Genomic DNA, 26389 nt, shown 5'->3' on the forward strand with positions numbered 1-26389 from the left:
CTGAAAAGGTTTGTTGATTGTGCATCATTAAAACCTTTCAGGTATCTGAAGGTCTGCATCATATCTCCCCTGCACCTCCTCTCTTCCAGGATGTACATATTCAGATCCTTCAGTTTCTCCACATAAGTCTTCCTATATAGTCCCCACACCATGTTGGTCGCTCTTCTTTAGACATCCTCCATCCTTTCCCTATCCTTTTTGAGATACGGTCTCCAGAACATTACTCCAGGTGAGGCCTCACCAAGGACCTGTACGAAGGCATTATCACCTCCTTTTTCTTACTGGTTATTCTTCTCTCTATGCAGCCCAGCATTCTTCTGGCTTTAGCTATCACCTTGTCACATTGCTTTTTCCATATTCATATTGCCAGACACTATCACCACAAGGTCCCCCTTCCAGTCCATGCACTTTAGTCTTTCACTTCCCCATCACATACAGTTGCCTAGGGAAAGGAATGGCAAAGAGACAAAGGGAGCTGATATTGCCCCTGTATAGGTCCCTGTTGAGACCTCACTTGGAATACTGTGTACAATTCTGAAGACCACACCTTCAAAAGGATATAAACAGCATGAAGTCTGTCCAGAGTGTGGCTACTAAAATGATCAATGGTCTTTGTTCTAAAGCATATGGGGATAGACTTAAAGATCAAAACATGTATACCGTGTCGCGAAGTCCCAGGAGGTGTGGGGCAGAGCCAGCAGAAGACTGATCTTTCCTTATCAGTCAGGGCAGGAGTTGGCTAACATCTCTTTTATTGGGTGTGATTGGAAGCTGCTCTTGCTTCCTCCTCCTCTTCCTGGCCAGTGAGGTTGTTCCTTCCTCCTTCATCCAGATCAGAGCGCAATATCACCAACTCCTGTTCATATAGGCCCGGCAGGACACCAACTTTATCTTCCTCTGCCTGGCCTGTCACTGAGGCTGCTGATTCTCCCTTCACCCCATGGAGCTTGGATGTGAAAGCAGGAGCATGAGGGAGAGAGGTGCGTGCTCTGTAGATCCACTGCTGCTGTCTCCTCATCTTCCTCTCCTCAGTGCTTCTTGCCCTCATCTGCTGCTGATAAAGAGGGAGGGAGACTCTGGATTGGACAAGTCTTTTCTGCTGGCTGGTAGCCAGGAAGAGGGGGAAATGTACTGGGTAGGAAGGCATGGAAAGATAGTTCAAGAGTCTACTGGGCAGGAAGGCATGGGGAGATAAGGAGTCAGGGGTGAGGAAAGGAGGTTAGGGTTGCTGGGTAGGGAAAGGTGGAGGAGAGAGGAGTTGGGGGCTGCTGGGCAGGGAAGAGAGATGGAAGGGGAGAAATGGAGGTGTGGGGCGGCTGGATTGGGGGATAGGGGAGCGGGGAGTGGGAGATGCTGAGCAGGAAGGGATAGGAAAGAGGTGGTCAGAGGTATTCTGGGTAGGGGAGAGGAAAGGGCAAGAAGCTGAATAGGGGAGAGAGGGAGCATGGGGACGAGGATGTGGGAGGAGGGTGTTGAATGTTAGACAGCGATATGAGCATTGAGTAGTGGGGGGTGATGTGGGGCACAGTATTCCTTTTTTGTGGGACTGTGCAGATAAATATTAGAATATTTAAAAAACATTTTCTGAAATGCTGATATTGTTTGTTGATTTTTTTATAGTTTTTGAATTGAAAAACCATTTATTGATGTGACCCCTGATGAAGCTTTTTCCAGCGAAACATCAGCCGTGTTGGGCTTCCTTTGGAATTTCATCATCAGGATTAAAAAATTAGTTAACAGAATGTATATTTCTTGTAGATATTTGGATGTAATATTCAGTCAATGAAATTGGTGGTTTTGAAGATAAGTTTGGAACCTTGATTTAGCTTCACTATTTTGACTCACTTAAAACACAAGGTGGATGGTAGAAAAGACCAGGTGCTTCAAATGTTATTGAACACGCCATCTGGCTTGCTGACATCTTTAAGATAAAAACTTAAGCTCCTGTTATGATTTATTTTGTATGGGTTCCCTTTATTATGTACACGTTATTAAGATGACACCAGAATCAGAATATCTTTTTTGTATGATGAGTTGTACAGAGAAATGTCTTAGTTCTGCTCAGTACCCATTGCTAGGGAGTGGGGGACTCATGTGGATGCAGGGCATATGCTTATATTAAGTCCCATCATGGTCATGTGTTCAGTGTGTCACATATGTGAGCCTCATCTCTTAGGTGTGTCCCGATAGAAAAAAGGTTGAGAACCACTGCCCTAGAGGAAAGGCCAGATAGGGGAGATATGAAGGAGACATTTCAGTATCTCAAAGGTTTCCATGAAGTAAGCCACTTTCAACAGAAAGGAGGCTCTAGAAGGAGGGGTCATAAGATGAGGTTGAAAGGGGGTAGACTCAGGAGTAATCTTAGGAAATATTTCTTTACAGAGAGCGTGGCGGATGCATGAAACAGCCTCCCAGTGGAGGTGGTGGAGAATAAAAACAGTATCTGAATGAAAGAAAGCATGGGATAAATACAGGGGATCTCTAAGGAAGTGATGTGAATTATAATGCTAAATTAATTGGACAGATGAGCAGAGTAGATGGGCCACATGGACTTTTTCTACCGTCATATTTCTCTGTGTCCAGGTTTATTAAGATTCTGAAAATATGAAAATTCTTCCAAATGTGGGCACATATCCTGCACAGAGCAGCAGTTTCAACTGTTACAGCAGTGATATAACTGGATCAGGCTTTCAAGAAGGTTGGGGTAAGCTGCAGGGAGCAACCATGGTTAAAACCAAAAATCAATGAGCATGGAGAGGTCGGATGGTTTTGTAGAAAAGCTTCACAAGTTTTGGTGGTTGTGTGGATTGTTGCAGAGCTTGGTGGTGAACATGGAAGAGGGCCTGAGTGCTGGATTAAGTACTAGCCGTGTAAGAGTGAAAGAGAGAGATGACAATGGCTGAAAGGCCTACCAGGAGATGGGGTGGTGGTCAACACTGTCTCAGAATTTGGATATGTTTGGTACAGATATGGAGGACAGAAATAGGGTTCAGAGTAAAAGACATGGGATGATGGTGTGGGGGTTGCTAGTGATGCTTTAAGCCAGTGTTTCCCAAACCTCTCCTGCAGGCACATCTATTTTCAGGTTATCCATAATGAATATGCATGAGATAGATTTGCATACACTGGAGACACACGATATGCAAATCTATCTCATGCATATTCATTGTGACAATCCTGAAACTCAACTGATTAGATGTGCCTCCAGGAGAGGATTGGCTAATACTGGTTTAAGCATGGGAATTTGTATGCTTTTTTAACCCAATGTAATAAAGAAGGAATCTAGACTGGGCAGACTGATCTTTAGCTGCATTCATTTATTAAAAATAATGAAGCCAAACTCCCTTAGCTCTGATCACTGCTCCTTCTTCATTTTATCACAAGTCAAGGAAGCCAGCCTGCCTGTTGTCTGATGTGCTATGACTTCATCATATTTTCCTTCCCATGTTTCATGCCCAAGTTCATAAAACAGTCATCTGTCCTGGAAACCATGCACCTTTTCTTCACTGTAACACAGCAAAGATTCTCTAGGTAGGGAAAATTCAGAGATGTGAAAAAAATATTACACACAGGCATCACTTGCCGTGGGACAGAGCTGACTATCCCAGAAGTGGCCCAAATAGATATATAGGTATCTTTCAGCACAAGGAAACATGAATCTGGATGACTATCTCCACGTAGTCTGTGTCCTTACCCAAGCACACTTCACTTTCGTGCATTCTCCTTTCTGGCAAATGACCTGCCCTCGGTCACACATGCAGAACTCACAGTGAGGGCCATTCCACATCTCGCCGTGGTACCTGAGGGAGCCTTCATGCAGGCAGTGTCCTTTAGAAAACACACACTCCTCGCAACACTGCCCGGCACGCTTCACTTTGTTTTGACCCTGGGAAAATGAATCACTTGTCATGACAAAGCCGAGCAGGGAGCGCTCTTCCACCCCGCCCTCTCCGCCCCCCACACCATCACTCCACCCCACTTACCGCACATCTACCAGTGGAGTTCTGAAGAGTCAGGGCCCTTCCTATCCACTGCAAACCACCTCCCCCGCACCCCCACCCCCTCCTAACCCCAGCCTTGCAATGTGCAATCTGGCATAACTCACCAGTCACCCCTCTCTCCCCCTGACGATTTCCAGCTTTCATCCTCTTTCCCTCAGACCGGCTGCAAACAGCATACCAGTCCTATGAGACTGAAAGCAGGGAATTTCTTCACTAAAACTGAAGCACTTCAACATTACCAGTCACTACTGGGCAACGCAGGGGCTCCCGCTCCTCTTTTGGTGGTAGAAAACACTAAATCTATTTAAGATAAATACTCAGAAAGAACAATACAAAAGAATAACATTTAGTCTGCTCTCAGTCTCAAGCTCCCAAGCAAGCCAAATCTAGTCTGTAGACCAATTTGTAGCCTGTAAAGGGACCACACTGTCTACAGCCTTACACTATATCTATGTGCAAGAATGGGAGGCAAACATTTTTTGCTGAGAAAGGGCATGTCATGCAAATATTCACAAACCGCATATACTCCACATCTCAACACATTTCGCTTTTCCGGCAAAAGCTTCTGCACATCTCTAGCCACAGCTGATGCCAGTATGGACAAGTTGTACAGGAAGAAAATCCATGCTGAGGTCAGGAATACCTTCTCACACGTCAGAGGAGCACATGTCTGCGTGTAACACCTGGCCTCGCCTCTGTCACAAATGCAGGTCGTGCAGGAGCTTTTCCTCCACTGCTCCCCATGCTGGATCAAGAAGAAAAGCACACAAGAAAGCAGTGACATGTCGGGGATTCCTTTTACACACTGGCAAAGCTTGTTCTTCGCGACAGTGCAATGCACCTCTGCCCATTTGCAGACTTGCCACCGATAGATTAAAAACCTGACACAATCTGCACATGCCACAAACCATCTGCTTTAAAAATATTTTCTGCACCTACCTGAAAAAGCGTGTACAGTCTGTTCGGCCAGATGTCTGATCTGTTTCAAGGGAACACTGTCTTGGCTGCTAATAGCTGATAGGTTTGCATTTTTGGTTATTTATTTTATTTTATTTTATTCCACCGTATGTCTGGATTTTAATGCTTATTTGGTATGCTTTATTTTATGTTTTATTTCTGTAATCCATTTGATCACCTTTTAATGTTAAGATAGGTAATCAACCCTAAATAAATAAGCAGATAAACAGGACGATGCAATACCGGACGCTGCAGCCAGCGCATGGATCAACCTGTGATTGGACGTGTGTTTTGGACTCGCTAATCCCCATTTTGCATTGGGGGTTATGGACATGCATCCAAAACGTGCGTCCAATCGCATGTTGAGCTGTGCGCTGGCCGCAGCGTATGGTATTGCATCGGCCTGTCTATCTGCCTATTTATCGACAGCATAGCTAATAGTGCTCATCACATGTAAAGTGCACATAGATGAGGCTATTAGATAATCCCCACAATACAAAACATTTCCCGCATGGCCAATGCACCCTTGCAACATGGGGGCTGGCGTAAAGGTCTGCCGCGCTCAAAGGCTCATTGTAAAAAAACAAAATTCCTGCTTTCTTTGATCCCTCCTACTAGTATTGTCTCAATGCGAAGTAGGAGGGACCACAGAAAGAGGAATCATGTAAAAGAAAATTTGCAAAAAAAAAAACAAACAACTTCTGGGCACCCAATGTACACCCACAATATACATGGTCCAAGCTGTGTATATTGTGAGTGTATACTGTGCCGGCAGTGGGAGAAAATGGATGCTCGTTCTGAGCATCCCTTTCCAACCCGCACAGACAGCCACCTTTCCTGGACGCCCAATGCCGAGGAGGCGCTAGAGACAAATGATTTCCCCAACACCTCCTTTGCACCATGGCAGCTAATCCTAATATGAAATCGGGCACCCGGGAGAGGTGGATCGGCGCACGTTAGGAGAGCGGGCGCCCATTTTACGCCCACAGATATTGCATCGGCCTGAAAGTGGGAACCTGAACATATGCAAAATGATAAATCTGAATTAACCTTTGACTACGTAATGTATTTCTTCTCGTGCTCAACTCTCTTTATCGATCTTTCAGTTTACAGGGCCAAGCGGCTGCCACACTGTCATGGCTGAGGTTTGTTTACTGCTGTGGGGCAGCAGCAGAATTATGCAAATGAGGCGGCAAGGCCTCTCCCGCCAGACTGTCAGTAAAGGCAGAGGCTCAGGGGGCAGCAGCGCACCTATCATCCCTTCCCTCCCAGGCTGACTGCCCTGACTGACTTGGGTTAGCGGAGCCCCAAAGCATCTGCTAAATGTACACAAGCGAATCCCATCTCCCTCCAGATCATGACAACAAAAATTACATTTTCAGTGCGGTATCGGTGAGAGGGCCGAGAGGAGCATGGGGAGGGCTTGGCTTCCCTCATTAAGCTGAGCGAGACCTTGGATTATGCAAAAACAACAAGAACTGGTTATTGGTAAATATTAATTTAAATTCATTTATCTTTTCTTCATCCAAAGGTAATGCAAATAATTATAAAAATGTCAAAGGAAAATTCTGTTCCTATTCCACATTAGACTGCCCATTAAGACTCCGGGCACCTCTTCATCCAGGATTTCACTCTGAGAGCCGTCATTATATTTGTACGAATTGTAATTCCCTCATTCAGAACAGCATCATATTAATATCCTACTACTGTGCTCAATACTCAGATTTCACTTAAATTACAATCTGTGTTAATTTCTTCTCAGTACCTCTGAAAGCAGTTTCTAAAGCAGTCGTCAATGCAGCCCAAGAGAGCGGAATGCAGCACGCCGCAAGCTGTAAACCAGTTTTAGAACTGATTTCCAAACTCACCGGACGAAGAGAGTAAACACAGTTTTGTGCTTTCCATCTCTGACACTTTATCCACCTTAATCATGTGGACACATACAGCGCCTGATTTTCAAAAGCATTTAAACAATAAATTGGGTTTTGCACACATGCACTTAACCTGTGTAATTGGGTTTTTAAAAATTGCAACAATATATGCCACAGAATTGTCCGTAGGATTTACCCGCATAAGTGCATTTTACACGGGTAACTGGCTTTTGAAAATTGCTACAATAGTACCGATGTTACAGTTACATGTGTAAATCCTTTTGAAAATTGGCCCCCTAAGGGAAGGTCATTTTCAGTCAGGCCTTCTGTGGGCAAAGTAGTGCTTTAACTGCAGACCTGGTCCTTTAGAAGACTGCACAACCAAAGCATGTGTAAAATTACATTCATACACATTGCATGTCCTTTTACATGCACAGTGAGAGGGGGGCGAGAGTCTGGGTGGGGTTGGGACGTACGTGCATGCTTTTCAATTTTAAAATGTATGCGCGTAACTGCTCTTGGCTAACGGCAGGTGTAATTGTGTGCACTCAGTTTTCCCTAGGATAATTCTCAAAACAGAACTGATGGGCGTGAGTCCACTTGGAAAATCAGTGCAACTTTCGCGCGTATTTTCCGGCTGAATTATGTGCCACGTTACACAATTACCCCCTGAGCGGCTGCTGCAGAAGTGACTGACAGAGAGAGAGCACAGAATCTTATGCGACGAGAACAGCTTCCAACTACACAGGGCCACACAAACAGAAATGGTTAAATAGCTTCGAAAAACTAAAAAATTCTAAGGATCCAGCCACAGCCACGTCTTAAGATAAAACTGTTTCAGAGTTAAAGGGGTGATGGGAAAAGTGCAAACAGATTTGGGATCTTTGTTAAAGAAAACGGGGGGGGGGGGGGGGGGGGTTAAGGGATTTAGCAGTTAATGAGCTGGTCAAGATAATGTTGCTTTAAGCAGAAGACTGGAGAAATATGAGATACACTGAAATATAAAATCACTAGATTGATCAATTTTCCTGTGCTCAAGAAGACTTTCCCTCGACCTCTTGAAAAAAAAAAAAAATACATGCCTGAATGCCTGTTGATTCCAAAAGAGGCTTCTCCTCCATCTTCACTGGAGGTCATTACCTTCCACCTAAAGAGCCGACTAATCTTAGCAATCCTGAGGATGTACCTGTACAGTTGTCTTTGGAATTAACTACAGCAGTTTAACAGTAATTGCCACAAGAACATTTCTGGTGATTCCCCATCTTGAAAAGGATCTGGAGTAGCGCCTCAGAATATTTTATACCAAAAGGGGATCTTTGTTTCTATATGGGAAAACGCTAATCCATCCTGACATGCCAAATGCTATTCAGCTGAGGGGGAAAATCAGATATTTTACAGCTGGGAGCCGAGTTGTAGTTGTACTATCTGTGCAGGTGTAAGCTAAAATTACATAATTTATGCTTTTGGGGATCCTGAGCAGAAGCTGATTCTGCTCCAGAATGAAAAAACAGAAGATGAATGTATGAATCTTGTTTTTTTCTGTCCTTTCTGTATACATTATTGTACATATATATTTTAAAACTTCTGCTCCCCCTCCCCCCACCTTTGAATCATTTTGATTGCTATATTCATTTTTGTTTTAGACTTTTTGATTACTTCCTTCTGGATTCTTTCAAGATGATCACCTATGTTGAGTATTTAATAAATTAAAAAACATAGCCATGATAAACAGTGTTCCCTCGGTCAACGTATGCAGCACCCACAGGGCATGCCATTGCCACATCTCGCCGTGGTGTTTGAGGGAGTCTTCACGCACAGAGAGTGTCCCTTCAGACGACACGCTCTCCTCGCAACGCTGCCCTCTGAAGACGGAGGAGGTGGGGAATTGCCTTATCAGCGTCAGCTGCGAGGTTTTATCCAACTGGCACTCCTTTCCCCCTCGGAACGCCTTCAGCAATTGCAGCTTCCCACAACGAAGGGAACTCTCATTGGTAGCCCTGAGCTGGCAAAGAAAGATAAAGCTCTGTCTGTCCAATGGCTTTGTGAAGCTCAAGAAATGATTTACCTGGAACTCTCTTCCAGAGACAGAGCAGGATTTCAGGACACACTCTGGACAGCACTTTCCAGGCATGATCGCCAGGCTTTCATCCTAAAAAAAAAAAAAGGACATGGTGCTTGAGAAAGAGAGAAGCACAGGCAGCCTATATGCAAGAGGAGATAATATCATGAGGGATGTGTACACACTGTAAGGTGCTTGGCAAAGACGACTACCCATCATACTCCTAAAGCTCCCTGAATCCTGTTCCCTCATGTTGGGAATCATCAGCATTATACCACTGCCTGTGATCATGGAGATAACAGTGCGTTAAAACATATGCTCCAACCACATACAGCCTTCACCAGCTAAACATGTATTGAAACTAGCAACTGTACGCTTTCTACGCCCGGGCGGCGAGTCTTTTTATTGGCACATATGCTCTTGTATGGAAGCGTTAGCTGAAAAGTAAAAACTAAATTGTTTTCACCCAGGGCAAGGGACGTGGAGGCACATTTCTAAAGCCAGGGCTGGCAAAGTTTATTTACCAAGCTGTCTCTCACACTCCCCCACACCCCCTCTCCTCTCTCATATACACATTCTCTCTCACCGGCATCCCCCTCCCCTCATGTAGGCTCCCTCTCTCTCTCTAAAACCCACACTCAAGCATTCCCCCATCCACCCTCTTACCTCCCATGCTCTCTCTCACACCCTCCCCACCCCCCTCTTATCAAACATGCTCTGTCACCCCCCCTCTCTCACACACACATTCTCTCTCACCAGCATCCCCCCCATGCTCTCTCTTACACCCTCCCCACCCCCCGCTCACCAACCATGCTCTCTGTCACCCCCTCCCCCTCACACACACATTCTCTCTCACCGGCATCCCCCCCCCCCATGCTCTCTCTCACACCCTCCCCACCCACCTCTTACCAAACATGCTCTCTGTCACCCCCCTCTCTCACACACACATTCTCTCTCACCAGCATCCCTCCCATGCTCTCTCTCACAGCCTCCCCACCCCCCGCTCACCAACCATGCTCTCTGTCACCCCCCTCTGTCACGGCATGCCAGGCCTTCATCTTCGCCGCGAACAGAGCGTGTGCCGCAGGACACGCTCTGTTTGCAGCTTGCCAGGGTCTCCTTGGCTATTTTCTGCCTGTCCCGCGATGGCCGCTGTCCTTCCGGTTTTGAATAGTCTTCCGGTGAGGGAGGAAATCGGCGAGGTGAGGAAGGAAATCTGCGGGAAGGAGGAATTCTGCGCAAAATCTGCACTCCGCAGTGGCGCTGAACTCCCCCAGGAGTACCTCTTGTAGCTGGTGTTGTGAAATGGCCGCTGTATGGCGCGTTTGAGCCGCCTGCGCCATCTATCGGCGGGCTGGGGAATATGCGCAAGCACTGACGGACAAACTACCAAGCCCGATATATTATGGATACCCAAGTAGATAATCTGATGATTAAACATGTAGAACCACGAAGTAACCTTGCACATGTTGGGACAGTAGCCTTTTAAGCCACACATTGGTGGGGAGCAATGCGTGACTGCACTAAAAGGGCTGGCAGTGCAGCTGGTAGATCTTTCTAGATTACTCATACATGTACATGCCACCACAGCAATATGCTCGTGTTGATACATTCCTTTGAGTTCTGGTGCATAATCTACCTTTCTGTTTTTTTTCTATTTTCTCAAAAAGTCTGACATTACCTCATTCATTGCCACATTTCATTTTGCCATGGGCTCTTGTGACCACTTACCTTTTTCATTCCTTCCCTCTCTTCCCTTTTCTTTGCTATTGGGCAAAAATATATCAAACAACTGTTACACCTATTTTTAACAAGCCAGCAGTATCTCCTCCTGTCGTTCAGTCTGATTCTCAAAAATCTGTCTTCTCCCAATTTTCTTCCCACCATGCCTCCAGTTTTCTCTTTAATCCTCCGAAATGAGATGTCTGTCCACTCAATTTGCTCTGCTTTATATCGGTGACTGTGTCTTCAGTATTCTTCTTAACCTTTGGCAGACTTTGATTCCATCAACCGTTCTGTCGTTCCCCAGTCTCTCCAGATTTTCTCTTTGTCTGGTTCAAATGTTATCATTCTGTTTGTTCTTTCAAGGTATCAACTGCTGACCCTGCCTCACCATCTCTCTCAGTCAGCATCGGTAATGATTCAATGCTTGGTTCACTTTTCTTTTCTATACCTGATCTCTGAGCCTTATCTCATCCCTTGATGTTACTTCTTATCTTCATGCCAATCATGCTAAGTAGTGTCTTTCCTTTCCTTCCAGCACACCTGACATCCTAGACAACATTTCTTCTATGCTATTTCTCCCTCAGTGTTCAACCATCAACGTAATCTTAGGATTGTCCTTCTTCTCTATTCTCAGTTACTTTTCCTCTGATCCACTCTCCTGAATTCTCACTCTTTATTTCCTCTATGCCCTGTAGCAACAGTGTTATCTTCCACCTTACTTTAATTTACATATCCCTCATCACTGCTGTAGTCAAATCCTGCCATTATGAAGTCCTGATTATGACACACATTTGTTTTCTTCTTTCGTTTGACTTCACGCATACTTCTTAATGCCTTTATGCTTCCTAGTCTGAACTATTATAATGCTCTATTGTCTGGTCATTCTCTTTACTACACGTTTCCAAAGCAGTTTTCAAAGTTTGTTTTAAGTCCTTCCAAATTAGCATATTATCTGTAATGTTTGGCCAGCCACGGGTCGGTCCCATAACCGGCCACTCTCACCCTGTTCTGCCTCCACCTCGCCCCAGTCCTAGTCAGCACTCTCCGTGGAAGGAATACTGCCAAACCCCGAGCACCACTAAAAGTGGAGTGGAATGCCGTCACATGGCTCCTCCCCCGAGCTCTTCTAGGTGCCTAGTTCCTGCCATGCCCTGCCTCTGTGTCTTGCCTTAGTCATCCTGCCTTGTACTTGTCCTCCATGTCCTGTCTTCTCCCCGTCTTGTCTGCCTTGGCCTGATTCCTTGTTCTGACCAATGCTTCAGACACGGACTAATCTCTTGCCTGCTTGCCTGCCACTGACCATTGTTTCGGACCTGGACTACGCCCTTCTCACTGCTGCCCTGACCCATGGTCTGTAACCGGTGATTCTCTGTTTTCTGACTGCCCTGACCTCAGCTTGACCCTGGACTGTCTCTTCATCTCTGATCTGTGGGGCCATCGCCTAAGTCCTGCCGGCCCCCGGAACCCAAAGGCTCAACCTGCGGGGAACGGGGCTGGTACAGGTGAAGCCCCAGCTCTGCCCTGGCCCGGGGCACATCTGCCAGCTGTCGGCGTGGGCCTAGTGGGATCATCTATTGGGCTGCATCAACCATGCCACAGCAGGAGGGACCACTTCCATTACCTTAACCCACTCTTCTCTAAAATATATACTAATTAATCATATGTCTCCTTTAGCAACTCAAAATGCTTCGTTACTGTTTTATCTTCTCTTAGCAGCCTATATCCCTAGACTCTGCTCTTTTGTAGCCTTTCTTGATGTTCAGCACTTACCCTGTCACCAGGTCTATCGGAAGACCTTCCATTTTCTTACTCCTATCTTCCAGAATAATTCTTCACTCAATATCCATTTTATCCCTCACCTTTTCCTCTTTTAAAGTCAATTTGCACACTGATCCATATCCACTGGTCTCCAACCACCTTCATCCCTAAAGACCTCCAGCCTCTCTCTTTCCTCAGCCCCAGTGAAACTGCCTTTATTTCATCTCCTTGCCCTGCCTTCACTAGTGATGGCGGACTCATCTGGCATTTCTTTTCCTTCCTCCTGCGACTTGCCTGCCCTGGTTTGGTTTCCACTCTGGCTCTGTACCGTTTCCTGATTTGACGTTTGCTATTCTCTAAAGTGCTTTAGGAAAAGCTGCCACAAAATGTGCATGACACACAGAAATAAAACCTTGAAAAAGTTTCCCAAGGCATGCCTGTGGCCCACAACGAGGCATACACTGCTGCGATCCAATCTCATCCCAATACTAAATAAAATGCACAGGCTCACCCGTGCTATTCCATTATGCTGTTAGTATGCAATGAAATGGGTGCTGGTGTCAGCATATAATATATATAATGTATAATATGTGTATAATAATATATAATATGTATAATATGTGCTATTATATTTGTACGAGCACCTGTATGGTGAGACCAATCACTGTAGTCAGCGATTTAAAGCACTAAAGGGTACATGAAAGACACTGTTTTAACAATGTAATAAAAGAGCTATGTAATTAACGGGGGAGTAGCCCTCTGGCTTTCAAGTCAGACTGGAATGTGCTTGAGTGACAAAAAATATCAAAAGGGTAACATTATGAGATTCCAAAAGATTAAAAGCAGAACAGCTTTACCTCCCTCATTTGCTTATCATTCTGCAGCTGGGTGTTTTCTCTCTGTGAAGGAAAGAAGCATTTTCACAGAGCACGGTAGGAACATGATAGGAGGTCAAGGTGGTGCTTTTGATGATTAGAAACACGGGTACCAACTCAAAACTTCCATGGCTGTGGACTCTGTTCTGCACGGAGTGGAGATGCATGCCAGAAAAACTCAACTCTAGTAGGCTGGTGTGCTTCTTGCACCAAATAGCTCCCATCCTATTGGCAAGACGTGTTTGGTCACGTGAGTCTGAAATGGTGCCATTGGTTCTGGTTAGAAATGAAATTCATGGTGTAGTGCGTGAGCTTTCAAGATCTCACCATCTTAAAGGGTATCCCAACCTACAGACCCGGCACAGTGACAGTCTACACGTACCAGGTAATTTGTGAAACTGCTCCAAATGTGGCTATTATTCCTAGATGTTCAGGGGACATTCAGGGACATGCCGAAAAAATAGCAACAGTAATAATTTGGAAGCCAAATTTTCAGCTGAAACAGGCTGCGTCCTGCTTCCTTTTGCACGCCCTTTCAAAATAACACATAGCTCAGGGATACAGTTTTGTTTTAAGAGTACTGATATCAAAAGACAAGCTCATGCTACTGCACATCTTTCAACATAAATTACAAAAACAATGACCTCTTTTTTTGTGATTTGTTTCTCATTCGCCGATAGCGATTTCCTAGGTCACAAATGGTTTTTGAGAAGGAATTGTAGGTTTCAAAAAGGAAAACGGTGGTAAATTGTGAGGGGGTGGCAAGAAGTCCCCCCATGCTCTTACCTTGTCACATAACATGGGCACGCATTCCACAGTGGAGCACTGAACTGCCCCATTCCTGCATATACACCTTGCGCACTGGCTCGGCTGCCACTCCTCTCCATCCTGAAGCACGCGGCCACCAAAGGAGCAGGGCCCTGTGAGACATACAAACTTGTGCCTTATGCTTTATTTATTCTCAAAGTGCCTTCAAGAACATCACCAATATGCAATGTACTCTAAATAAGAAAGCCAAAAGTGAGGAGTCCTATTTGGTTATATCTAGAGTTAGGGACTGGGAGCAGAGCCCATGAGGTACAGGAAAATTTGAAATAGCAGAAATGCATAGAAAAAGAGAATAAGATGGGCAATAAGAATCATAAGGCCCATTTAGTCTGCCCAATTTACTTCCTTGCACAATGCCATAGACCCCAGATGTATTTGACTTTCCCTCAATTCTTCACAATTAGGGCTCCTCTGTGCTTATCTCATGCTTATTTGAATTCTAAACAGCTACCCAAGCATATGAAAATGAAGATACTGTCAAAGCTAGGAAAAACTATTTTAAAAATCCCTCTCTAAGGGGGTTATTTTCTAAAGGTTTATTGTGTGCTTTAGGATGTAAATGACCGGGAGGGGAGGAGTCGAGGCAGGGAGAGGAAGGAGTCGACCGCGGCACCACTGCCGGCAATAATGTGAGGAACATTCTCGCCGGCAGTAGAACGGCAAATAGCACCACCTTTTACGGTGGCACTATTTGTGTGAAAGGCTGCAGCCGGCCGCAATGCGGCCAGCAAAATTGCACCACCGCAGTGCGAACGGCTGCGGCCTTTTGCAGGCTCGCCCCTGGCCCTCTTTTTCGCAGGATTCATCATTCCGCGAGGAATAATGAATCCTGCCCTAAATGCTTGCCGCTAGCAATTTCAACCATCAAAAGCATTGTTAAGAAATGGAAGTTATAGTATCTTGTGTCCCTGTGGTCATATAGTTCAATTTTTGTTTCATCAGTCCAAAACACTTTGTTCCAAAAATTTCAAGCATATCAAGGTTTTGTTCTGCATACTTTAGACCAGTGGTTCTCAACCTTTTTTCGGCCGGGACACACCTGACAGATGGTTCTCACATGCGTGACACACTGAACATGTGACCGTCATGGGGCAAAATGTAAATATACATTCTGCATCTTCAGGAACCCCCTCAACCCCCAAAAATGGGTGCAGAGCAGAACTAGGACATTACCCGTACAACTCACCATACAAAAAAAGATATTCTGGTTCTGATGACAACACCTCAGTAAAAGCAAAACAAACTCTCTTTACTGGCAGGCACAATACCTCTCCTTATGAAAAAACAGTAATTTACCACTACAAATATGTAACCAGGCCCTAAACACTAATACACCTCCTATTAGGAAAACAGAGCAAGTCAAGCTGCTATAAATAGTTACCACTTAGAAATAATTGTAAAACTATACTAATAAATGTTACAAAACAGCTGATGAACGGAATAACATCCAACAATTAAAAACTCAAAAATTATTAAAAATTGTCCAAATATCAATAAAATATTTCAAAACAACAGACACATCACATAATACCCAATAATTAAAATGGCAGCCAATCAAGAAAAATAAACTTAAAAGGCCGCCTTTATTTACCCTCTCCAGCAACTCTCCTACTCCTTTCCCTTGCAGGCCAGTAGCACTCACCAGAAGCAGCAGTGGCTGCTGAAGCTCTGTCCTCACAGCCCTCTTCCTTAGGGCCCACGACCAGTCACAACCAGTCTCTGTCTCACACAGACCAGTAACCTCCCTAACTAGCCTCTCTTCCTCACACACACATCAGTCACCTCCCTGACCAGTCTCTGTCTCTCTCACAGACACCAGTCTCCTCCCTGACCAGTCTCTGTCTCTCACACACACAGTCATCTCTCACAGACACCAGTCTCCTCCCTGACCAGTCTGTCTCTCACACACACAGTCATCTTCCTGACCAATCTCACTCTCAATCACACACATGCTCTGTCACTTACATACAAGCTCACAAAACTCTGTCACTTTCAACCACACACACACACACAAGCTCTCACTCATGCACCCAGGCACCCAGTCTATCACATACACACAAAGCTGCCACTCACACACCCAGACACCCATTCTATCATACACACACACAAGCTCACATGGAGCCTCTTCTCATTGTTTGGCCCAATAAGCCTGGCCTCCGCTTATCAGCCCCCGTGGCCTGACCGACGGCGGCATGCAATATCTCTCCAGCTGCTGCCGGCCTGGCCTCCGGCGGTGCACAGGGTCTCTCCGCTCTTCGGCCCCGCTGGCCTGGCCTCCGGCGGTGGCACACAAGGTCTCTCCATTCTTCAGCCCCACCAGCCTGGCCTCCAGCGGTGGCGTGCAGCGTCTCTCCACTCTTCAGCCCCGCCCCCGGGGAGAAGAGAAGCACAAGCGGGGTAGTGGGACACCGGGAGCCGCGACACACCTGCCGGTGCTTGGTGACACACTGGTGTGTCGCGACACACCGGTTGAGAACCGCTGCTTTAAACAATGACTTTTGTGATGAGGTCATAAAAAAAGGTTTCCTTCTGATAACTCTCACATGCAGATCACTATTGTGTAAGCAATGCTGTACTGTAACACTGTATTATGGACGTGTGGACAACTAGCCCAGTGTCAACTAAACTTTTCAGCATGTCATTTAGAGATCTGTAGGTTCTATTTTGCAGATCTGACCAATTTCTGGGCAGTTCTATCAGAGATTTTTCTTGATCTTCCAGATCAACAATTCTATTACATTAACCTGTTTTGCTAAACAAATATTCATATAAAAAGAAAACTTGGTCCCTATAAGAACTTCCTTTTCTGTACTGCAATACAATGAAAATATCTTAACTACAAAATTAAAAAGTCACTGCATCAGGGAACTCAAAGAGAGAATTCTATATCTCAATTGAGGTTTATAATTGCCACTAGGCCTTTTTGAAAATTATATTCTCAAAATATTATTACATGGAAATCCACACTCAAAAGAATCACCATTATTGAGCTCATAGCCTGTGCCCAACTTCATTATAATTTTAAATACGATGAACTATTCTGGACATTAATCTTTATAACTATATAAAGCAGGCACAAATTTTCAATCAGTCATATTGCTTGACTGGCTGAAATTACAGACAGTACTTCCCTTAATAGACTTGTCACCTCATGTAGAAGAATGACAATGGGCAGTGCCAGTGTGAGAAAAAGAAGTGGGGTATTGTTTTATCTGTTATATGTAAGTATACTATTATATATGTATGTATGTATCCCCAGCAGTTGAGTGCTGGCTTCAGCCACTCCATGGCAGCCACATGTACTCTGGCCAAGAGTGCACTGTACCTGTTCATACTTACATGTTATAAGGGGACTCTCTAACTCTGCCTGTCTGCGCAAACATATAGAAGCTCTAGCTCCTACCTCCCAAGATACTGAAGAGGGAAAAACATGGGTTTCTTTAAGAGCTACAGCCTTTATAAGCAGCTTATACAGACAGGTAGAGACAGGAGTTCCCCCATATCATGCAGGTGTAAATGCAATGAGGCAGATATTCAAAAACCTCTAGACTTTATGGATCCACAGTGTTTATCCCACACCTCTTTGAAATCCTTCACAGTTTTGGTCTTCACCACTTCCTCCGGAAGGGCGTTCCAGGCATCCACCACCCTCTCCGTGAAAAAATACTTCCTGACATTGGTTCTGAGACTTCCTTCCTGGAGTTTTAAATCGTGACCCCTGGTTCTGCTGATTTTTTTGCAACGGCAAAAGGTTTGTCATTTTCTTTGGATCATTAAAACCTTTCAAGTATCTGAAAGTCTGTATCATATCACCGCTGCTCCTCCTTTCCTCCAGGGTGTACATATTTAGATTCTTCAATCTCCCCTCATAAGTCATTTGATGAAGACCCTACACCTTTTTGGTCGCCCTTCTCTGGACCGCCTCCATTACTGAAGAAAGACAACTCAATGTTGAAATTCCTTGGCATCGGGTCACGGACAGGTCTATCCCCTGGAGGAGTGATAGACCATTGCCAGAATCTGTGAAGGGATACAAAGGCTCTCACAGGGAAAATTAACAAGACTAAAAACCCAGGCAAAATTAAGTCATGTTAGCAAGCTGACTTCTAAGGGCAAAACTGCAAAAACCCTTTCCAATAAATTAGCAAATTAAACAGACTGAAGACAGATAACTCCTGCCTTAACTAACTAAAATTCCATACCTTAAGATGGTGCCTACTGGTCAAAAAAGCTAAGGCTATACCATCTCAGTTTCCCAATTGGGGGAGTAAAATCCAGCCCAATGTTTACTAAATTTCTCTCTAAACCTCCCCAGCTAGTTAGTACATTTCTTCTGGTAAGGAAACCAGAGATTCCTTATAGTTGCATAGGAAAAGGTATAAAAAAGAAGGACCAAAATAATAAAGGGGATAGAATGGATTCCCTATGAGGAAAGGCTAAAGAGATTAGGGCTGTTCAGCTTGGAGAAGAGATGGTTGATGGGGGATCTGACAGAGGTCTACAATATCATGAGTGGAATAGAATGGGTAAATGCAAATCAGTTATTTACGCTTTCAAAAAATAGAAAGGCTAGGGGATTACTCTATGAAGTTAGTAAGTAGTACATTCAAAACAAATCAGAGAAAAATCTGTTTGACTCAACATATAATTAAGCTCTGGAATTCATTGAAGAGGTCGCGGTTAAGGCAGTTAGTGTAGCTAGGTTTAAAAAAGATTTGGACAAATTCCTGGAGGAGAAGTCAACAAACTGTTATTAACCAAGGAGACTTAAGAAATAGCCACTGCTTATCACTGTGCAATAGTAGCATGGGATCAATTTACCTTTTGGGATCTTGTCAGGTACTTGTGACCTGGATTGGCCATTACTGGAAACAGTATACTGGGTTCTTGAACTGTTAGTCTGACCCATTATGGAAAATCCCTATGTTTTTATGGCAATCAGACCATGGAACTGTAGTGCTCGCTGGTCTCAGGAGCCACCATGACCAGCATCACTCACCCCAACTCCAGTGAAGCCCTTCAGACATGGCAGGAAAAGCCGCGATAGAGCTACAAACGCCAGTCTCCGATGCAGCTCCGACGCCAACACACCACCGCCATCCTGCTCATCGAGTGCGCTTCTCAGCTATATATAAAGGGCCAGTGGTGGGAAAGACCTGCAGCACCTAATGATGACATCAGCAGGGATTAAACATGTGCATTCGTTTTTCCCGAATTAGACAATTTCAATGAAATTGCCTAATTCGGTATGGTTCGGGGGAACCAAAAAACAAATAGAATTTTTCCAAAATCTCGTAAACATTTGTTTTTCGGGTTAGTGCGCGCTAACTTTGACCCATTACTGTGCACTATCGAGAGTTAGCACGCACTAACCCGAAAATTGGGGCTTCCCCCCCCCTCGAAACCCCCCCCCAAACCGCGGGAAAAAAGAAATTTCCCATGGGCCCCGAAACGAAGCCTGAAATTATCAACAAAAACTATGCACATCTCTAGCAGAGATTGCCCTACTTAAACCCCACTCTCATGCCCTGTCTTTGCCTCAGCAATGGGTCTCCTACTCTTGCAGTAGTGCATGTTGGTTCTTGATTGCTGTCTATGTTCCTGGTTCCTGTGCCTTCCCTTCAAGCTTTGCCATGTCCTATTCATCTTGTCCATTATCTTCAGTGTGTCTTCATCCATCCTTGGTCTGACTCTCCAGATCTTGACATCTTGCTTGGACCTCACCCTCTGCCTGGACCTGACCATTCTTGCTAGCTGCCTACCTTGACCATGGTCTGTCTCTGAGTCCATTAGTCTGCGGCTTGCCCTGATCCCGGTGTACTTCTGGACTTTAGTTATCTTCACTGCCCTATGGACCTACCTAAGTCCTGCTGGATGCCAGAATCTGAGGGCTCAACTTGCGGAGAAGGCAGCTAGTAAAAGTAAAGCTCCAAACTATCCTGCTGCATGGTGCATTCGCCAGATGCCTGGGAAGGCCTCTTAGGTTCGCCCTTGAGGCCACGTCAACTAACCTGCAGCACAAAGGACCCACACACCCACTACCCTTCATAGGAACTGATCAAACACCTACCATCTTCAAAACATCCATCTTCATTTAAACAGTCTAACCCAAATATTAGGTCTAATATATGACACCACCCACCTCCCCATGCATAGGAACCCCCATTATCTGTCTCAAATCAAAAAACCCAAAAGAAGAAATAAAGAACTGTATTATATCACAATCCTGAATATCTGAAGGTTCAAAATCCATTACTAAAATTAAGTTAGGAAATTTAAGAGACAAATTCACAGTACATTCCACTGAAGTATCCACCGTTACCTGCATCAATCTAGACTAGTAATAGACCAATATCCCAATCATATAACTATCATTCAAACACATTAAAAAAACATTCACAGCCCTCTGGTGCTTCCAAAAAGAACTGAGATACTTTGCATCTATCTTTAAAAACCACATCCACTCCACTCCCAGCCTCTTCCTAAACCAAGATTAAAATAAAATCCCGTACTCAGGTGGGCAAACCTGACACAACAGAGCCCCTCAACTGCCATGTCGCTGTGATAAATAAAAATTCTGGTTTATCTTCCCCAATCAGATCATAAATAACGAAAGTCTTATTTTGGATAGACCAAACATTTACTAAAAGACATATCAAACCTGATCCTTCCCCCAATAGCTGAATCATCCTCCCAAACCCTAGAAATAACTATAGGAGTTAAACACTGCTCACCCCTATAAAGCCAAGGTTTTTTTCATTTTCCCCTATGCATAGTTACCTCTCCCTGTCATAAGCAGAACAGACCTCCCACCAGAACTCTTGACATCCGCTTTCCAACACATACTGTCTTATCCCACAGTCAGTTAATCCACACCTGATACACCCTGTACTCCCCGGTGATCTCCAACAGGCTCCCTAAAGGGCATTCTCTGCGATGGCAGATGAATCTGTTTTAAAGATTCCTGCAGCTGACAGGAGGAAGGAGGGGACTCTTAGGGAAGATAATGCCATCGCAGAAAGACTAAATGAATACTTTGCTTTGGTATTTACAAATGAAGTTGTTGGGAAGATAAACCGTTCCAGAGATGGTTTTCAAGGGTGAAAATTCAGATGAACTGAACCAAATCACAGTGAACCTGTTAGGAACTGTGGACCCTTGCCCCGAGGTGGGGTTGGCACTACCTGCGGGGTTGAGCCCCGCAGGTCCCCACCGTCGAGAGGCGAGGCTGGCCTGGAACAGAGGCAGACAGGAACTTCACCAGTACTGGCCCTCATTCCCCACAGATTGAGCACTTGGGTGCCGGGGCTGGCTGGTCTTAGGTGCACCTCTGTGTGGCTGGTCCCGGAGGGAGCAAGTGGCTGGAAGCAGAGAGTGTCAGAGAGGTTAGGTACAGTCCAAGACCGAGGTACTCTCGGAGAGAGAGAGAGAGAGAGAGAAGAAGGCCTCAAAAGGTGAGGTGCTACAGCAGTTCCGAAGGCAGTGGAGCAGGACACGTGGGTCTGGCCCCGAGGAGAGGAAGTGCAGGAGCAGAGGCTTGTATAGTGGTATGCTGAAGCAGGCTAGAGTGGGGAATCCGCTGTAGCAGAGGGACTGCCCGAGGAACGGCAGTGCAGTAACAGGAACCTGTGATGTAGAAGCGCTGAGAGGTGCCCCGGGGAGCGGGGACACCTAGACACAGTCCTGTAATGTAGAAGTGCTGAGGCAGATCCCGAAGAGTGGAAGCACTGAACTGGTCCCAAAGAGCAGGAGCACAGAGACCGAGTCCCAGATGTAGAGACGCTGAGACAATCCCAAGGAGCAGGAGCGCAGAGACAGAGTCCCAGATGGAGAAGCGCTGAGCCAGGTCCTGAGGAGCAGGAAGCGCCGAGGCAGGGTCCCAGATGTAGAAGTGTTGAGCCCGGCCCCGAGGAGCAGGAAGCGCAGTAACAGGATACCAGTGAGTAGAGTAGGGATCTGTAAAGCAGGAACAACAGGTCCGGAGTACTGGAGCAAGCACCAGCTAGGAACCAGGGAACTCGTTGCCAAGCCAGTTAGTGGTGGATGGAGGTAGCCCTTAAGTATCCCGGGCCAGTGATGTCATCAGCCAGGGACAAGCTTGAGGTCCCACCATTGGCCCTTTAAAGGGAGGACAGATGGCGTGCATGCCTAGGGAGGCCCAGGGTCGGAACGCTGGTCGGCGGCATCCCAGCCACCACGTGGAGCACAGGGAGCCAGGAGGAATGGGGCAGCAGCAACTGGCCATGGCCGTGAGTATACCGGGAGTAGAGGGCCAAGCATGACGTGGAGCCGGATGCGGGTGGCCGTGGCCGGCGGGCATAACAGAACCTGGAATATGTAGTAGGCCAGATTGACAAACTGAAGAGTAGCAAATCACCTGGACCAGATGGTATATACCCCAGAGTTCTGAAAAAACTCAAAAATGAAATTTCAGATCTATTACTAGTAATTTGTAACCTTTCATTAAAATCGTCCATTGTACCTGAAGACTGGAAGGTGGCCAATGTAACCTTGATATTTAAAATGGTTCCAGGGTTGATCAGGAAAACTACAGGCTGGAGAGCCTAACTTCAGTGTCAGGAAAAATCGTTGAAACTATTTGAAAGAACAAAATCACAGAACATATAGACAGACACAATTTAAAGGAACACAGTCTACATGGATTTACCCTAGGGAAGCGTTGCCTCACAAATCTGCTACTTTTTTTTTGAAGGAGTTAATACACATGTGGATAAAGGTGAGCTGGTAGATGTAGAGTATTTGATTTTCAGAAGGCATTTGACAAAATCCCCCATAAGAGGCTTCTAAGAAAATTAAAAAGTCATGGGATAGGATGCAATATACTTTTGTGGATTGCAAACTGGTTAAAAGACAGGAAACAGAGAAGGATTAAATGGTCAGTTTTCTCAGTAGAAAAGGGTAAACAGTAAAATGCCTCAGGGATCTGTACTTAGACTGGTGCTTTTAACTATATTTATAAATGACATGGAAAGGGGAAAGAGTGAAGTGATCAAATTTGCAGATGACACAAAATTATTCATAGTAGTTAAATCACATGCGGATTGTGATAAATTGCAGGAGGACCTTGCAAGACTGGAGGATTGAGCATTCAAATGGCAGATGAAATTTAATGTGGACAAGTGCAAGGTGATGCATATAGGGAAAAATAACCCATGCTGTAGTTACGCAATATTAAGTTTCATTGTTAGGATTTACCACCCAGAAAAAAGATCTAGACATCATAGTAGACAATATATTGAAATAGTCGGCTCAGTGTGCTGTGGCAATAAAAAAAGCAAACAGAATGTTAGGAATTATTAGTTAGGGAATGATAAATAAAATGGAGAATGTCATAATGCCTCTGTATTGCTCCATGCTGAGACTGCACCTTGAGTACTGTGTTCATTTCTGGTTTCCGCATCTCAAAAAAGATATAGATATACTGGAGAATTTACAGAGAAGGATGACCAAAATGATAAAGGGGATGGAACGGCTCCCCTATGAAGAAAGGCTAAAATGGATAGGGCTGTTCAGCTTGGAGAAGAGATGGCTGAGGGTGGATATGATAGAAGTCTACAAAATCATGAGAGGACTAGATTGGTTAAATGTGAATTGGTTGTTTACTCTTTTCAGATAATAGAAGGAATAGGGGGAACTCCATGAAGTTAGCAAGTAGCACATATAAAACAAATCAAAGATAAATGTTTTCACTCAATATACAATTAAGCTCTGGAATTTCTTGCCAGAGGCTGTGATTAAAGCAACTAGCTTTGCTAGGTTTAATAAAGGTTTGGACAAGTTCCTGGAGGAGATGTCCATAAATTGCATTAGTCAAGTTGACTTGGGGAATAGTCACTGCTTATTACCAGCATTAGTAGCATGGGACCTAGTTTATATTTGGGTACTTGTCAGGTACTTTTATCCTGGATTGGTAACTGTTGGAAACAGGATGCTGGGCTTGATGGACCATTGGACCAGTATGGCAATTTCTTATGTTCTTATATGTCACATTGTTGGGTCAGGCTTCCAAGCCGATAAGTCACATCATCACACAGGCAGCTAGAGCAAAGTCCAAGAGCACTGTAAACACTTTGGCAGCACAGAAAAGTTCCCTCTCCTCCCTCTCTCATAAGAAAAGTTGATCAGCTTAATAGAAGGAACATTGGGTACTTGCCAGGTTCCTATGGCCTGGATTGGCCACTGTTGGAAACAGGATGCTGGGCTTGATGGACCCTTGGTTCTTATGTTCTTAGGTGATTTTTTTTTCATGCAAAAAGGAGCTAGCTGGTCAGATTTGGGGCCACTTTTGCTGCACCTAGAATTGTCCAGCCAAGTTAGGCAGATAATGCTGGAATTCAGTTTTCTGGCCCTGCCCTAAACCTGCCCCCAGCTCTGCCCAGAATATGTCTGCTGAAATTTAGGGGGACAAATTCAGTTGGTTAGGATAGACAATTTTCCAATGTTTTGATCTCTCTGAATGCTGATCAAAGTATGCTTGCTGCCTGAATACATCTGCATGCTGGGAATACATACATACATGTATCTCTCAGAGAAACCACACTGGCACTGCCACACATAAAAATATCTACACCTTTTGTTCCAGATAAAACAACCCACTCCCACATTCTTTTCATAAAAATAAAACATATCCCACCTTAACCCAAGAATTATAAATATGAGAATTCAGAAATATATATATATATATATATGCACATATATACATACACACACAAACACGGAGCTGGAGAAAGTCAGGAAGATAAAAGAATTGTCTCGACTCCTGTTTGTATTTCTGGTTCTTTCCTGACCTACTCACATGAGCAGCGCATAAGAACCCCCAAGACCCTCCCTTCCACCTGTCAGTGATGTTCAAGAGAAGGTTTCCAGGAAAATATCGTGTGAAATCATTTTATAGTATCAAAGAGATTTTCGAAATGTAAGCAGACTGGCAGGGGCGAAAGCCTCCTAATAAGACAGTGGAAGTAGATCGCTGCCTGCTTCCTGCATGTGCATCAGGAGCTATTCTGAATGGTCCACAGCATTTGCAACATACCACGGGAACGTCTAGCCTGCGTCCACCACAGTCAGCGTTCAAAGGAAAACAATGCACATTGCTCCCCTTTGAACATCAGCAGCTGCAGAATACTTGTGATAAAAACGTCCACCAACTTCCCACCTCTTATCTCTGCAGGCGGCCAGGAGGGGGTGGGATAAAACATCGCATGCACTTTTGAAAATGCAAAATACCTGTGCTGTTTTACTTCCCCTGACCTAAACACATCCAAAGGCAAGCCCCTTTTTCTGGCATGGTTAAAGTACCCACACTATGAATGTCACAATGCTTTTGTTCACAACCTCTGGCGGGAGAGAGTCCCAGACACTGTGCAACAGTGACACCTAGTGGTCAGACTCAGGACGCACATATGCCAGGTTCTGGAGAGAGCACCTTGTGCTGTGATCCCTGGCTGAAGGATTGCTACTATAACAGCTGGGCTGGAAAGAAAGGGGCGGAGGGGGATCTCTCAGGCAGTTCTGAATGAGGACTCACAGAACCCCAGCCCTAGCTGAGGCCTGTTCCGATTCAGCTGGAAGCCTAAAGGAGCAACAAATAGTAAAAAAAAAAGAATAAAAAAAAGGTCTAATCATTATATAGAGATATCTATAAGTTACACAAAAATTACACCAACATGTTCGCAAAACTAAATTGACATCGGTCAGAACTTTTTCGGAAAGTGAACCCTGCTCGGCACGCAAGGCAGATACTCACCACCAGTGCCTGCGCACCGCGGGCAGCACTCTCCTCCTGCCACATACTCTCTCTCCTCTCCCCGGCAGGAAAGGCTCGGGCAGGGCTTGGGGGCACAGGTCACCTTGCCATGTGTGCACGAGCACATGCTGCATTCTGAGCTTGTCCATTCAGTGTCGTTCTGTGATCAGGAACGAGAAAAGAGGGGAAAGGCACAGGACAAATAATTCACATTACATACAGAGATGAACATCGACACTTTGAACTTTATAAGAAAGAAAAAAAAAAAAAGCGTGCCCTTCATCATCATCATCATACGTGAAATCAAGAAACTCTGGTGCCAATTTAATCTTGGAGCAGGTGGGTCACAGTCACACAATGCAGCACCAAGCAATTCTGTAAACTGAACAGGCTGTAAGGATAGCCCCATAACCCTTAAATCAAACATCTTTTCTTTGGTGGGGAAGGAAGTGAGCTAGAATAGAAGATTATTATTATTATTATTTTTACCCTTGTTCCCACGTGCTCAGTTGAAAGCAATTGTCTGGTTCTCAATTATCTTTCAGCTG

The 26389-nt window shown here is 44.9% G+C and overlaps 1 protein-coding gene across 2 annotated transcripts in view; it reads right to left on the reverse strand.

Moving 5' to 3' along the window:
* The window catches only part of FRAS1 (Fraser extracellular matrix complex subunit 1), an 868026-nt gene that overhangs the window by 532938 nt on the left and 308699 nt on the right, over window positions 1-26389 (reverse strand). For both annotated transcript variants that reach the window (XM_029600388.1, XM_029600395.1), the window contains exons 5-9: window positions 25842-26001; window positions 14033-14166; window positions 8895-8978; window positions 4645-4746; window positions 3695-3886 (exon numbers count right to left, since the gene is read on the reverse strand). In XM_029600388.1, coding sequence (XP_029456248.1) covers window positions 3695-3886; window positions 4645-4746; window positions 8895-8978; window positions 14033-14166; window positions 25842-26001 — 672 coding nt within the window. The remainder of the gene's footprint in view (window positions 1-3694; window positions 3887-4644; window positions 4747-8894; window positions 8979-14032; window positions 14167-25841; window positions 26002-26389) is intronic.

The sequence above is a fragment of the Rhinatrema bivittatum genome, chromosome 1 (genome assembly GCF_901001135.1).
Source record: "Rhinatrema bivittatum chromosome 1, aRhiBiv1.1, whole genome shotgun sequence".
Lineage (NCBI taxonomy): Eukaryota > Metazoa > Chordata > Amphibia > Gymnophiona > Rhinatrematidae > Rhinatrema > Rhinatrema bivittatum.